General features: G+C 41.7%; 1 protein-coding gene across 4 annotated transcripts in view; it reads right to left on the bottom strand.

The window, feature by feature from the left end:
* The window catches only part of ube3b (ubiquitin protein ligase E3B), a 58,554-nt gene extending 51,059 nt beyond the window's left edge, over positions 1-7,495 (bottom strand). The window contains exons 1-3 of one of the 4 annotated variants that reach the window (XM_041202809.1): positions 7,372-7,495; positions 5,592-5,786; positions 4,220-4,388 (exon numbers count right to left, since the gene is read on the bottom strand). In XM_041202809.1, the coding sequence (XP_041058743.1) occupies positions 4,220-4,388; positions 5,592-5,631 (209 nt within the window). In that variant the 5' untranslated portion in view covers positions 5,632-5,786; positions 7,372-7,495. The other 3 variants (XM_041202808.1, XM_041202811.1, XM_041202810.1) reach the window with 3 other exon arrangements.
* Between the last annotated feature and the right edge of the window lie 8,060 nt (positions 7,496-15,555).

Below are 15,555 nucleotides of genomic sequence, written 5' to 3'. Positions count from 1 at the left end.
CCATTTCAGTCGAGGTCAGCAAATACAGGGATCAAACATGAGATCTTCTGGTCTGTACGGATTGTGCTACATTGGACAATGCTTTTACTTATACAACTATCAAAGCAGCAGTCATGATTGGAACATTTATAGAGATGAAAATTGTAATTTGAATGTGTATTAGTTTTTTTTCTTAAAAACATTAAATGCAAGTTCTAAATAAATTCCCCATATATTTAACTCATTGCTCCCAATGGTGAGGAAATTGATTTTAATTGAACCAGACAAAACTATTAATTTCTTTTTAATTTGTTCATGGTATGCTAGCTAGGCCAGCATTTTTTGGCCAATCCTAATTGCCCAACCCTAATTGCCCTTAAGGAGGTGGTGGTGAGTTGCCTTCTTGAACTGCTACAGTCCATGTGATGCAGGTACATCCACAGCTTGGGTGTTCCAGGATTTTGACCCTGAAACAGTGAAGGAACAGTGATATAGTTCCAAGTCAAGATGGAGGGGTACTTGCAGGTGGTGGTGCTTCCATGCATCTACTGTGCTTGTTCTTCTAGGTTTGGAAGGTGCTGTCGAAGGAGCCTTGGTGAATTGCTGCAGTATATCTTATAGATAGTATACACTGCTGCCACTGTGCATTGATGGTGGAAGTAGTAAATGTTTAAGGTGATGGATGGGGTGCCAGTCAAGCAGGCTGCTTTGTCCTGGATAGTGTTGGACTTCGCGTGAAGTTGGAGCTGCACTGATCCAGGGAAGTAGAGTGTATTCCACCCTTGCCGTGTGCCTTGTAGATGGTCGACAAGCTCAGGAGGCGAGTTACTTACCGCAGAATTCCTAGCCTCAGACCTGTTCATGTAGCCACAGTCCATGGCTAGTCCAGTTCAACTTCTGGTCAATGACAACCCCCAGGATGTTGATAGTGGGGGATTCAGCAATGGTAATGCCATTGAATGTCAAAAGGTAGAAGGTTAGATTCTCTTGTTGGAGATGCTCACTACCCAGCACTTGTGTGGCGTGAATTTTACTTGCCATTTGTCAGCCCAAGGCTGGATATTGTCCAGGTCTTGTTACATTTGGACACGGACTGCTTCAGTACCTGAGGAGTCACGAATGGTGCTGAGTATTGCGCAATCATCAGCGAACATCCCTGCTTCTGACTTTATGATGGAGGGAAGGTCATTTATGGAGCAGCCCTGGAGGAACTCTTGTAGTAAAGTCCAGGAACTGAGATGACTGACCTCCCACAACAACCATTCTCCTTTCTGCTAGTATGACTCTAACCAGTGGAATGCTGCCTCGATGTCAAGGACAGTCAACTGTGGAGCTCAGCTCTTCCGTCCATGTTTATACCATGGCTATAATGAGGTCAGGAGCTGAGTGGCCCTGGTGAAACCCAAACCAAGCATCAGTGAGCAGGTTATTGCTAAGTGAGTGCCGCCTGATCGCACTGACAATGACCCCTTCCATCACTTTGCTGATAGTCGAGAGTACACTGATTGGGTTGGATTTGTCCTGCTTTTTGTGGACTGTACATACCTGGGCAAATTTCCACATTATCAGGTGTATACCTGTGTTGTGATTGTACTTGAAGAGCTTGGCTTGGGGTGCGGCTAGTTCTGGAGCACAAGTCTTGAGTACTATTGCTAGAAAGTTGTCAGGGCCAATAGCTTTTGCAGTATCCAGTGCCTTCAGCCACGTCTTGATATAACGTGGAGTGAATCAAACTGGCTGAAGACTAGCATCTGTGATGCTTCCGGCTGAAGATGTTGCAACTGTTTCAGCCCCGTCAGCTCCCCCATCATTGAGGATGGAGCTATTTGTGGATCCTCTTCCTCCATTAGTTGTTTAATTGTCCACCACCATTCACAACTGCAGAGCTTAGACCTGGCCATTTGGTTGTGGGATCTCTTAGCTCTGCCTATCCCATGTTGCTTCCACTGTTTGATATTCCAGTAGGCCTGTGTTGTAGATTCACCAGGTTGACCTCATTTTTAGGTGACTAGTGCTGCTCTTGGCATGCTCTCCTGCACTCTTTGTTGAACCAGGCTTAATGGTAATGGGGATATGCTGGGCCACAAGGTTACAGATTGCGGTTGAATACACTTCTGCTGTTGCTGCTGGCCCAGTGTCTCTTGAATTTTCAGTTTTGATTTGCTAGATCTGTTCAAAATCTATCCCATTTGGCACAGCGGTAGTTCCATGTAACACAATGGAGGGTATCTGCAATGTGAAGATGGGACTTTGTCTCCACAAGAACTGTGCGGTGGTCACTCCTACCAATGCTGTCGCAGACAGATGCATCTGCAACAGGTAAATTGGTGAGGACGAGATCAAGTAGGTTTATCTCTCTTGTTGGTTCCCTTGCTACCTGCCAAAAGCCTAGTCTAGCAGCTATGCCCTTTAGGACCTGGCCAACTCGGATCAGTAGTGGTGCTACTGAACCACTCCTGGTGATGGACATTAAGTCCCCCACTCAGAGTATATTCTGCGCCCTTGCCTTCCTCAGCACTTCTTCCAATTAGTGTTCAACATGGAGGAGTATTAATTCATCAGCTGAGGGGGGCAGTAGGTGGTAATCAGTAGAAGGTTTCCTTGCTCATGTATGACTTGGTGGCATGAGACTTCATGAGGTCTAGAGTCAAAGCTGAGGACTCCCAGGGCAACTCCCACCCAACTGCAAACCACTATGCCACCATCTCTGGTGGGTCCATCCTGCTGGTGGGAGAGGACATGCCCAGGGATGATGATGGTGGTAAAAGCAAAATACTGCGAATGCTGGAAATCTGAAACAAAAATAGGAAATGCTGGAAAAACTCAACGCGTCTAACAGCATCTGTGGAGAGAGAAACAGAGTTAATGTTGAGTCCGTATGACCAGCTCTGAACAACCATGATGATGGTGGTCCAAAACAAAAACAAAAACAGAATTACCTGGAAAAACTCAGCAGGTCTGGCAGCATCGGCGGAGAAGAAAAGAGTTGACGTTTCGAGTCCTCATGACCCTTCGACAGAACTTGAGTTCGAGTCCAAGAAAGAGTTGAAATATAAGCTGGTTTAAGGCGTGTGTGTGGGGGGCGGAGAGAGAGAGAGAGAGAGAGAGGTGGAGGGGGGGGGTGTGGTTGTAGGGACAAACACGCAGTGATAGAAGCAGATCATCAAAAGATGTCAACAACAATACATCCATTGTTGTTGACATCTTTTGATGATCTGCTTCTATCACTGCTTCTTTGTCCCTACAACCACACTGCCCCCCCCCCCACCTCTCTCTCTCTCTCTCCGCCCCCCACACACACACCTTAAACCAGCTTATATTTCAACTCTTTCTTGGACTTAAACTCAAGTTCTGTCGAAGGGTCATGAGGACTCGAAACGTCAACTCTTTTCTTCTCCGCCGATGCTGCCAGACCTGCTGAGTTTTTCCAGGTAATTCTGTTTTTGTTTTTGTTTTGAATTTCCAGCATCCCCAGTTTTTTTGTTTTTATCTATGATGGTGGTGGTGTCTGGGACATTGTCTGTAAGGTATGATTTGGCGAGTATGACTATGTCAGGCTTGACTAGACTGTGGGACAGCTCTCCCAATTTTGGCACAAGCTCCAGAGGTTAGTAAGAAGAACTAAAATAAAAATGAATCCAAGGCCCATTATTACATTCCTGATAGCAAAAACAGTTGTTACGTAGCTAATAAATGTATATTATTTGTTTAATTACGCATACTGCTTTCACTTTTTGAGCTCATTGTTTTTTGTTTAATTTCCTGGCTTTTGTTAAGAGTTACTGTATTTTTTTGGAGGGGGAGCTAGAGAATGAGGGAGGCTTATATTGCCCACTCCATTTTTACGGTTGTTCACATTTATCTGTGGACTTTATGTTATCCATTATTTCCTTTCTATACCGGTATTCCCCATTTCCACTGGAAACTAATCAGCATGTTGAAAAGAGTAGCAGCAATGGGGCGATACCAAGTTGGTTCTTTCAAAAAGCCTGAAAGCTCCATGAGGAATGTAGAACTGAAGGTTTAGAAGAGTCTCCATAGATATGAGTGCAATGTTCCTAGTCTTGAATATGCTTTGGCTTTATAGAGTTTACAGCAGTTGTTGCTGTGACCTTGCCTGTATTGTCTTTTATTGGGACTTTGTTTTGTTTCTAAAACTTAATGTTATTAATTCTGATTGTTCTCCACACTATTATTCTTTTGAACATTGTAGGAAACTTGTTACAAAAAAAAAATTCACCTGATTTCTCTAAGCAGCCGACACCTGCAGAGGTACCTCCTGACCAGTGCTTGAATCTGAATAGTTGCACGCTCACGTTCCTTCTGCCCTTTCCTCTCTTCCCGAGCCGCCCGGGCTTTGTCCAGGAACTGTGTTTTGGAAGTTTGTGCAGTGCTAAACATTCTTGCTCCTGTGGACATGATAACAACAGAGATTTTTTAAAGAATGTTTTTTCTTATCCATGGCCAAATGCAAGTGCTCAATGGCATAACACGAGATTCTGATATCATTGTTGATCTGGAGTCCCAAGTGTTAACACTGTCTGCCTCTTGAATGCATACACGTATTATCTTAAAAGGTTCCAATCCAATACCAGCTTGTTATTAGGTTAGCCAATGCTACACCTACCTTAGTCCAAATTATAAGATATATTATTTGTCGGCATAGAGTTAGCTTTCCAGTACACTGACCACCAACTCTGCCTCTCTGCCACCATTGTGAGTGACTGCTTAACTGACATGTCCTGGATGAACGAGAACATTCCTCAATTCAACATTGACTGGATAGAAGATGTCCTGTTTCCTCCTTCCAGAAAACGGCACATCTTAGCCCCCGATGCTATCCCTTTCTTTAACAGTTCTTTTATGCTGTGTCCAATGGTGCAGCATCTTGGTTTCCCATTTGACCCCAAGTTTTACACCTTGACTATCACCAAGAATGTCTATTTCCACTTCTGCATTATGCCTTCTCACATCACTGCCTCACTCCTATTGCTCTTGAAAACTTATTCCAACCCCATAACCCTCTCAGATATCTACGCTCCTCTAATTCTGCCTCTTGTGCATCTCCAATTGTAATTGCCCCATCACTGGCTTCAGTTGCCTGGTACCCAAACTCTGGAATACCCTCCCTAAGACTCTCCACCTCTCTTTTCTCTTTTAAAACACCTCTTAAAACCTACCTCTTTCAACCAAGCTTTTGATCATCAGACCTAATATCACATTGTGGCTCAGTGTCATACTTTGCTTTATAAGGATCCTGTGAAGTGCCCTGGGATGATTTAGATCAAAAGGTGCTCTATGAAAAAATGTAGGTTTTCCCAGGCTCTAATACTTGCTCGAGCTCCACCCTGAAGACATCACATCCTCCCATACCAAGATCAACTTCCCTAAGCATTCCCCTGTTCTTGCCAGTTTTCACTTGTTCTTTATGCCCCATGTTTCTGCATATGTTCTCAGTCCTTACGGTCCTGGCTTCCAGTAAAAGTTGAAAAGGAAACTCATTCTGGCACTGCCCATATAGCAATATTTATAGAAACAGGGCCCTTTCACTGCCAGTCATTCAAAAGAGAATAACAGGGACAAAACATCAATAAAGTAAAGTACCAGTTTACCTGAACTGTGTAGTGCTGTCCAAAGCTGAAAATCATTCATCAGTCCTGGCGCATCGACATGAGGCACTCATTCAAACAGTGACAGACCTGGAATGAATTGGTACTGTACGCTGATAACAGGAAGAGTCTGCATCATTTCAAATCCATCTTCTCAGAGCAAAATTGCTATCTACTTGACTGGGCACATTGAAACCCCTAAGAAAGAACAATATGATTGACAATTTACAAGTTATGAGGTTAAAATTTACAGTGGCTTCTGGCTACTACAACACTGATTTGGCTACTAAATTTCTAACATTCAAAGCCCAATAAGCTACCTGACGTAAGCTGAACTGGTACATCTAACACAAGTTTGATGGATCATGTAAGTTTAAGTATAGAATGAGTTTTGGCTAAAGGCAAAATACTGCAGATGCTGGAAATCTGAAACAAAACAAAAATGCTGGAAAAACTCAGCAGGTCTAACATCTGTGGAGAGAAAGACAGAGTTAACATTTCGAAGAGTCATACGGACGAAACATTAACTCTGTCTTTCTCTCCACAGATGCTGTTAGATCTGCTGAGTTTTTACAGTATTTTTTGTTTTATGCCATTTTGGCTTTTGTAAAGCATCACTGCAAGCTTTACACAATGCAACTACCCTAATCTTATTTTCCTGTTAGCTATAATCTTTATCTTTCTTCAAGTGTTAACCAACTCCCACTTGAACACCATGGTTATATTAGCATCAAGTGCTACTTACGGCAATGTATTTCATATTCCTAACAGAAATCCTGCAAATTCATCACAACCTCGTTTTTGCATTCAATGTTTGATGGCTTTTAAAATCTGCATTCCTGCTTCTAAGTAAGCCGTATTTCTGTATCTGCACCCTTATATCACAAACATATTATTATTTCCTGTATACATCCTAACTGTACTTTCCAGACACATTTGGAGAGACTGAATTGATCATATCCTACTGGTTGTCTCTCATAATACAGGCAGATGTTGAACACAGATTTAAGCCAATCACCATTATACTTTTCTGAAATTCTAGCAATACTGTAAATTATTTTAATACAATCCAGGCTTGTGCATGAAAAAAATCTAAAACATTTTAAAAGTTTTACCATTTTGTTTCATGGCTTCATTTTTGTTTCCCACAGCACCTGGATATAGTCATTCATTAGGAACTCATTGCGAGTTACACTAGATAATTAATTATACATTACAGTAATAAATACTACCGCTCCATTTCACCTAAAAGACAGAGCACTCCAAGGTTCCATTACTGTTCAAATGACCTTGCACATTTCATGACAATCATCATTTAAGTCTGTACATGTTGTACGCATCTTACATGAAACTTAAAACAAACTTTTGCCGGAGCATCATAGTACAAAGGGCGCACCAGTGAACACTCGCTACATGGCAGGGTTGCTCTCGCCTTTGGAAATGATTAGTACCAGCTGTCAGAAAGGCATTGTGGCAAGTAAGAATTTTCCTTTCATAAGAATAACTTTCCTGTATTCTGCGACGTCCTAGCAGCACTTGGAGAAATTATACGTACACGTAGCAAACACACTTACATTCGCTGCACAGCAGGTAAAATGATTACATAACGAACTTATTAGAAAGCAGGACATAATTTGACGAACATGTAACAGTAAGAAATTAGGCCAAAACCTCCTTTTGTGTTCCTGGGCTTCTTTCTGGCATGTGCATAGCCTAACATATTATTACTGTTAATGATAGTGATGATGGTGAGTTTCTAGCATTAGCTTGTAGAGGTTAGTACCCGGATCTTTACTCCCAGCTCTGCTCTCCTTTTATATTTCTTTCCCTCTCGTAACAAACACAACTCCATCAACAACAATCCCATCACCGCTAACCGCTGCCGCTACCGCTTCCGGGTCAGAAGGACGCCGAGATCAAACCACGCCCCCTCCGTGCGGCGTCGAATGCGCATGCCCACGAGGCCGTTTCGCTTTGATTGGTCGGCCATCTTCATGATTGTTGGGGGGGCGGGGTCAGGTAGGGAACGCTCCGCCATCTTGGTAAAGGTCCTGAATCTAACAAGTGAGTCAACAATAAGACAGACTCGGTTAAACACATATGAATCTAATGTTTGAATTTTCTGTCTTCTCCACCATGACATGGCTTCACAGAAATGAGGGAGACAGTTGGTTCATCTCATGATCAACCTGTTGCTTCCATATGATTCCACCCCTACACCTCCAACAGCCTTTTATCACCTAGGGTTTCTAACCCTCCAGAATTGGCCTTGAGTCTCCAGGAATTGAAGATCAATCCCCAGGACACAGCTGTGCACAAACCTGGAGAAAAAGCATTGGGACATTAAAAGTAATTAAAGCAAAGAACTGCGGATGCTGGAAATCCAAAACAAAAACAGAAACAGAAATACCTGGAAAAATTCAACAGGTCTGGCAGCATCGGTGGAGAAGAGCACAGTTGACGTTTTGAGTCCTCATGACCCTTGGGTCATGAGGACTCAAAACGTCAACTCTTTTCTTCTCCGCCGATGCTGCCAGACCTGCTGAGTTTTTCCAGGTAATTCTGTTTTTGTTTTGGGGTGAAATATAAGCTGGTTTAAAGGGGTGGGGGGGTGGGGGGGGGGGGTGGGGGGCGGGTTGTTTGGTTTACTTTGTCATTTTCTCTAAACCTTTTTATGATTTGAAAATGGTGGCGGGTGGGGGGAGGCTGTTTGGCTAGCATCAGTCAAGTATCATCCAGTTGGGTAATGAGTCTTTTTGCTTTCCAATGACATGAGAAGGCAGTATGACACAAGGATGGATGTGTAAGCCAACTAAATGGCTGGAGCGTGGGGTACGTCTGATGGAACCTCCAGGAACACACTTAATCACAGTTGGCAACCCTATATTTAACTGCTTCTTGAAGGATCCTCAATGCCCCACAGGGAAGGCTATTCCAGGTATTAATCTGTTTTTGTATGAAGATGTACCACATGACATAAATTCTATACTATCTTTTATCAATTTGCACCTGTTTACCCACCATCCCAAACCCCTTCCCATCCTACATTGAAACAGCACTTAATATTAACCATTTCTGTCCCAGTTTCTTTTCCTTCTAAAGTCCCCTATTTCCTAATTTACACTGAGGATGACTGGATATCAAAAGTACTTCATTGGCTGTGATGTGCTTTGGGATGTTCTGAGGCTGTGGAATGTGTTAATGCAAGTAACTTTTTATTCAGCCACTAAGGTTAAGAAGTTTTTCTACTGTTTACTCAGAACTGATACTTCTAAAGATCAACATGGTAGCTTTTCTCTGAATCTGTTAGAACAGGGGAGTTATCACCAGTGTCCTAGTCAATAGTTATCCCTCAATCAGCTGCACAAACAAAAACAGATTATCACATTGCTGTTTGTGGGACCTTGCTGCACACAAATTGGCTGCCGCCTTTTCTACATTACAACAGTGACTACACTTCAAAAGCATTTTGTCGGCTGTAAAGTATTTTGAGATGTTCAGCAGTCATGAAAAGCACTATATAAATACAAGTCTTTTCTTTTTTTTATTCCTTGCCTTGGTTGTTTCCCTTGTGCGTTGGTGACCATGACTGGGTGTGAAATTTAATGTGGCTTGACCAAAAAGCTAAAGAGCTTCATTTAATTCACCAATAAAAAAGCAAACAGAATGTGGTGCTTTAGTTGCTGTTTGGCCATGACTGGAGAAAGTAAGTGTTGACTCCCAGCTGAGCAATATCTCAATTTTATAATTAATATCCTTGTTTGAAATCCCTCCATGGCCTCGTTCCTACCTATCTCTGTACAGTCTGCCAACCTTACAACACTCCATGCCCTCTTCTACTTCTGGCTTCTTGCACATCTGTGATTTTAATTGCTAATGGTGGCTGTGCCTGTAGCTGATGAGGCCCTAAACTCTGGAACCAGCCCCTCCACCCCACCCAAGAACATCTCTGCCTCTCCACCTCTTGTTCCTTCCTTTAAGATGCTCCTTAAAACCTACCTCTTTGACCAAGCTTTTCATCATCTGCTCAAATATCTCCTTATTTGGCTGGGAGTCAGATTTTGTTAATGCTCCTGTGAAATATGAGAACTTTTACTACATTGAAGATGCTGTATTAATACAAGTTGTTGATTTAATCATAGAATGCTTACAGGACAGAAGGAGGATATTCAGCCCATCATTCAGTACCAGCTCTCTGCAAGATCAACTTGGCTACTGCCACAAGCCTCACCCCACCTTCTACCACCACCACCCCACCCTTTCCTGTCTTGCAATTTTTTTTGCTTCAGATGCTTATCCAGTTCCCTTTTGATGATTGAACGTGGTGCCAGCACACTTTCAGGCAGTACATTCTAGATCCTAGCCATTTACTGCATAAAAAAGTTTTTATCACCTTTCACCTTAAATCAGTATCCACTGGTTCTTGACCCTTCCACCCGTGGGAACAGTCTCCCTCTACTTACTCTGTCTAGACCCCTCACGAGTTTGAACTCTATAAAATCTCCTCTGAATCTTTTCTTATCTAAGGAGAACAACCAAGCTTTCGCAATCTATCCAAGTAATTGACATCCCTCTTTTCTGGAGCCATTCTAGGAAATCTTTTCTGTACCTTCTCTAAAGCCTTCACTTCTTAAATTGCCAGGTCCAGAACTGGACACAGTACTCAACCTGAGGCCAAACCAGTGTATTTTAAAATGGCCCAAATCTTCTGGTCTCCTGAAGGTGCACCATGGGACCCCCGCAGAAATCCCAACGCAAGGACTTCATAGAAATTCCCAGGAAATTTGAACTTCTCTTGGACAATTCCCCTGCTCCCTGGACCCTCCAAAAAAGTCCCCAACTGAGTTAGAGTTGGAGGCATCAGATAGTTCCCACTTACTAACCTGGGTAGTTACCCAGGAAACGTTAGACAGGGAAATTCCTGGTCTAACACCTGGGTAACTACGTAACTAAACACCCAATCACCCACTGAGCCCCTGGACTACTTCCCTGACCCCCTCAATACCGCCCCAACCCCTCCCGACAAACCACTACCCAACCTGACTAGCCCCTACTACGCGACTCTCCCGATCCAACCTTCCTAGTCCCCAAACCGGCCCGACTCCCTCAACCCACTCACTCTCCTGCCTATCTGCTACCCTACCCCTTACCCACTTACCGTACACACTTACCTTCTCTCCATAGCTGTTTCCAAAGCAGCTCTGGGATATTTAAACTCTTCACCTACCAGAAAACTCGATTAGTGCTTTAAAAAGGGGCCATGGTTTCTGTGCAGATTCTCTGCACTGCTGCCTATGAAGTTTGCTGCACCGGGTTGGGTGTGAAGGATCCTCCATCAGATGACTGCCCTGAAATATCGGTAGAATCTAAGTGTGCATTTTTTTGTCTGATTAGGGTCGGAAATAGAGTTTCCAATACTGATCAGAAGATCTGGGCTAATATGACTACATTTAATATGGGATGAGCAGATATTTTGCAAAGATCCCATAAAGTGATCTATTTGTTGGCAATGGCAAGTTATTCAGGAGACATCTAGCACATTGGTGTTGACAAATTTCTTTAATCTTTGTGAGTCTTTGAAGGGAGGCTCTTTTAAAAATAAACAGGGAAACCTGGAGTCAATCAGATAGCAGAAGGCTCGAAATGGATGACCTCTGCCTTGGTGAGGGAGTGTTTATATTTTTACATTAATTAAGGGCCCCACCAAAGTGGACTGACATACAAGTACTCTTAATTTTTCCAGTCATACAAAGAGCAATTGAAATGATTGTGCCAAGTTATGTTCATCACATTTCACATTCTCTAGGTTTTATCTGCTATGGAATAAAGCAGCTTACAACCCGAACCAAACATCTTGCCTGCTGTTAGCTCAGCCTGTCTTTGAGAAATTAAAGAAGCAGATGTGCTTAAGATACAGAGATCCAAATAACAGGGGAATTCATTGTTATACTCCTGTTATTGTGGTGGTGGATCCAGGGCAATAGGGTTTCTAATATAAAACAAAAGCAGAAAATGCGGGGAAAACCCAGCAGGACTGGCAGCGTCCACGGAGACAGAAACAGAGTTAACGTTTCGAATCCATATGACTCCTCTTCAGAGAATAATGTTTCTAATTTATCTCTCTATGGTTTGGCTAGTGGTTAACTACCAGGAATAACTTGAATGAAGCTTTGCCCTGCTTGATAGGAATCTGCAAGAACCTGAAATAACTACCAACTGATGACTGGGGAAGAATTTATTACCTCCATAACGAGTTGTTGAATTGAATACAGTACCCATGAGTTATTTGTCAGGTTGTATTGATCAGAATTCTAGAGGTCAAAATCCAATCATTTTCTCTAATGTATAAATTGCCAGAGTTAATTACAAATATAGTTTGTGTGCACACATTATAGCAACAGTATCAGCTCTGTGTTCTACGTTTTTTTATTTAAAGCTTCCCCCTCCCCACCCCCTGAATTGTAGAGTTTATCTACCTGAGTATTAGCCTATCATGAAGTCTTTCAGAAACTTCTCAGAATACTTAATGTTTGATTAATTATCTTGAAGTGCAGTGACTGAATTAATGCACGCAAATGTACCAGCCATTGTGTGCACAGCATGATCCTTCAAAGATAATGAGATAGGTACAGTATTCTCATTAGAGGGAGTGGTGCAGCAGTGGTTGGGCAGTTTTCCAGAAGTTCCTCTAACTATATTGCCACCATTGGAGCTGCCTTATCCCTGCTGGAATTTCATCATGTTGCAAACTATATGGGTCAATTCTGGCCCAAAATGTTTTCCAACAAGACTCATCTGCATGTCAGTTGGGGAAAAAAGCATAAATAATAACTAATACATTTCAGTAAAAAATAGATAAATATACTGTAAATTTTCACCCTCTTTTGTACACTAACCACCAAGTGTCCTTTACTGGGCACAAGAATGGCCATTAAAATGAAGCACTGATTGGCCAGTGATTGCATAATGGTGCTCTAGTTCACTGCCTCTGAATTGTAGTCAGTACTCTGTAAATCAGTTCTAGATGCTATGTTGTATACCCTGCTGAGTTTTGGTAAATTTAATAAGCCACAAACAGCTGTTTGCAGTATGCAAGCTGCTAGAGTGCACTGAGGCATACTGTTGAACAGAAAAAGCTAGAATACTAGCACTAAACTTATTGAAGAAGACATTGCACACACCGCCATCCTTGGATTTCCAATCTCTTTCCCAAGGGGAGATGCGCCATACCTAAACTGAGGTTGCAAAAAATCTGCTCTCAAGCTTCCACTTGGAGACATTCCAGAGCAGCTTTGAGTCACATCCCTTTGATTGTTTCACCTCTCAATAGAGATACCAACTCATTGTGTGGACACCGGCATTAGTGGAATCCTACATTTAGCCAAACTATAACACGTCGCATCTCACTTTTTCCAGTTTAATCTCAGTTAAATTACTAAACGAAAAACCTACACACAATCTTGTACTATACCTGCAGTTAAGGAATGTAAAGGGTTTGCCAAATCTTCATTTGCTTGGAGATTGAGAGGATTTTTGTGTCTTTCTTTCCATAATAATGCCACACAAAAGAAATAAATTGATACGATTTTTAAAAATTCTTTTGCGGGATGTGGGCATCGCTGGCTAGGCCAGCATTTATTGCCTATATCCCTTGATATAGCTTTGATACAGCTTTATCTTATTGAATTGATCATTTAAAAATTGACAAAGATTTGGCTAACACTTTTTCTTAAATGAGAGAATCCTTTTGAAATATATGATGGAGCTTTATTCATTCATGAAATGTGGGGTCACTGGCAAGGTCAGCATTTATTGCCTAACCCTAAATGCCCTCAAGAGGGTGGTGAGCTTTCTTCTTGAACCGCTGCATTTCACGTGCTGTAGGTAGACCCACAGTGCTGTTAGGGAGGGAATTCCAGGATTTTGACCCAGCAACAATGAATGAATGGCAATATAGTTCCAAGTCAGGATGGTGATGGAGATCAGGGTTTAGAAGATGCTGTCGAGAGAGCCTTGCGAGTTGCTACAGTGAATCTTGTAGATGGAGTGAGCAAATTTCAAGGCTGTAATCCAGTCAATACGTTCATATAACATCACAAACCAAAACTGTGCATTTAGAGACATCAGCCTAGACATTCCCCTTGTATATTTAGGATACATAGGGCACGTGAAGACAGAAAGCAACTTGAGGGTGTGCAATCTTCTGCTGTTTGAATAGCCAGACCCTTTGGGACAAAAAGCACTCATAATACATGGAGGTGGATGAATAGTAAATACGTGGAAGTGAGAGAGATGCAGCATCCATTGTCTTCTGTCATCCTTGAGCAATGGATATGTGAGACCACCTATTAAACTCCGATGTTCAGAGGCTCAAGGAGGCAAGCACTTTCAAAGCACAGCTTTGATTCATTTTCCTCTGAAATTTATTTTCCCCCACAGACCTGGCCTCTTGATTCTCCCACTGTGGCAGCCATGTCTGTGCCCCCTGATCTGTGCAATTTACTGGCATGAACTAATGAACCCACATTCTATTTCCAATTAGTTCTGAAGTTGAAAATGGGAGGGAGAAGTAAAAGCCTTGGCCATAATCTAGATTGAATCCCGATTTGAAAGCTTTAATTCAATCTCAGCTCTTTGATAAATGTAAACTTTAGTACTCAAGTGTTTTTTGAAGTAGAAATGATTGCCTACCATTGTTGAAGTAATCCTACAACAAATCATGGATATTTCAGTACAGATAGAGAACAATCAACCCATTGTGTTAGGGCTGGTGGTAATTTTCCCACTGGAGCTATCAGTTCTAATTTATCTTTCTGTTATCTAATTCTCTCATGTTGCAGCTTACTCAGCTTCAATGATAATTATGGGAAAAAATCCATATACTAATAACCTTTGCTGAAAAATAAATCCTTCTGAGCTGCCTCTTTATGCTTTTAATACTGATTCTGAGCTTATACCTCCTTGCTGTCGATTCAGCAACTACTGGAAGTAACCTTTCATTTTTTTACACTTTCAAACTTGCTAATATTTTAAACACTCATTAGCTCTGACCTTAACTTTCCCTAGTCTGATGAATACAACTGCAATTCTTTTTTAAGATCTTTCATATTAACTGTATTGTCACGTCCTGTTATCATGCCAGGTAAATCTACGTGGCACCTTTTCATTGATTCAACATGTGCAAAAATATCTGTAGCTTAACCAATGTTGTGTATAGATTGCTTACTTTCTCACATTTCTACTCAGTGACTTTATATATAAAATCCAAAATCAAGTGTGCCTTTTTTATAGTTTTTCTTTTTCTGTAATCATTATTCTAAATCTCCCATTCCTGTTCTCCATTCAGAATTTTACCAGTTAAGGCACATTTCCCAATGTTTCTTTCCACCCACCTCTTCTCAGTGCAGGGCCAGCTGAAGACAAATTGAGGGAGGCTGGTACTGAGCTCCAATATCATAGCAAGTGTCAAATGCCAGAATAATATGGTTAGGTTTTCCTGTTTATTTATAGCTTAAGCACATAATGAACATTTCCAGTGATAAAATCATTTCAGTTGCATTGAATATTTCTGATTCTTCTGGATGTAGCTTTCTGTGCCATTTGGTAGATTAGCAAGGTTGTCTTTGTCATGTTTTTATAATGATATAAAGGCACCAATCACTCATAAGGGATTGGGTAAACACATTGAGGGTTCACTTATTTAAACTGGGTACATGAGAATTGATATACATGGATAGGAAGCTTGAAGACATCAGCAGCAGAGCTGTATGTACTGTGTTCTGCTCACAGGCCAAAGTGAAACTGAGATGGATCACATGACACACTTCCTTTCTAGTGATGGCATGCTGCTATCCCTGAAAAGCATATTACAAAAGCCAAAATATCCTTTCATGTGCTGAGCACTTTGAAAAAATGGTTGCTGTTAAAGATATCAATAAACAAGATGACCGATTGAAATAAATACATT

The sequence above is a fragment of the Carcharodon carcharias genome, chromosome 13 (assembly GCF_017639515.1).
Source record: "Carcharodon carcharias isolate sCarCar2 chromosome 13, sCarCar2.pri, whole genome shotgun sequence".
Taxonomy (NCBI): domain Eukaryota; kingdom Metazoa; phylum Chordata; class Chondrichthyes; order Lamniformes; family Lamnidae; genus Carcharodon; species Carcharodon carcharias.
This window is presented reverse-complemented; position numbering and strand designations above follow the sequence as displayed.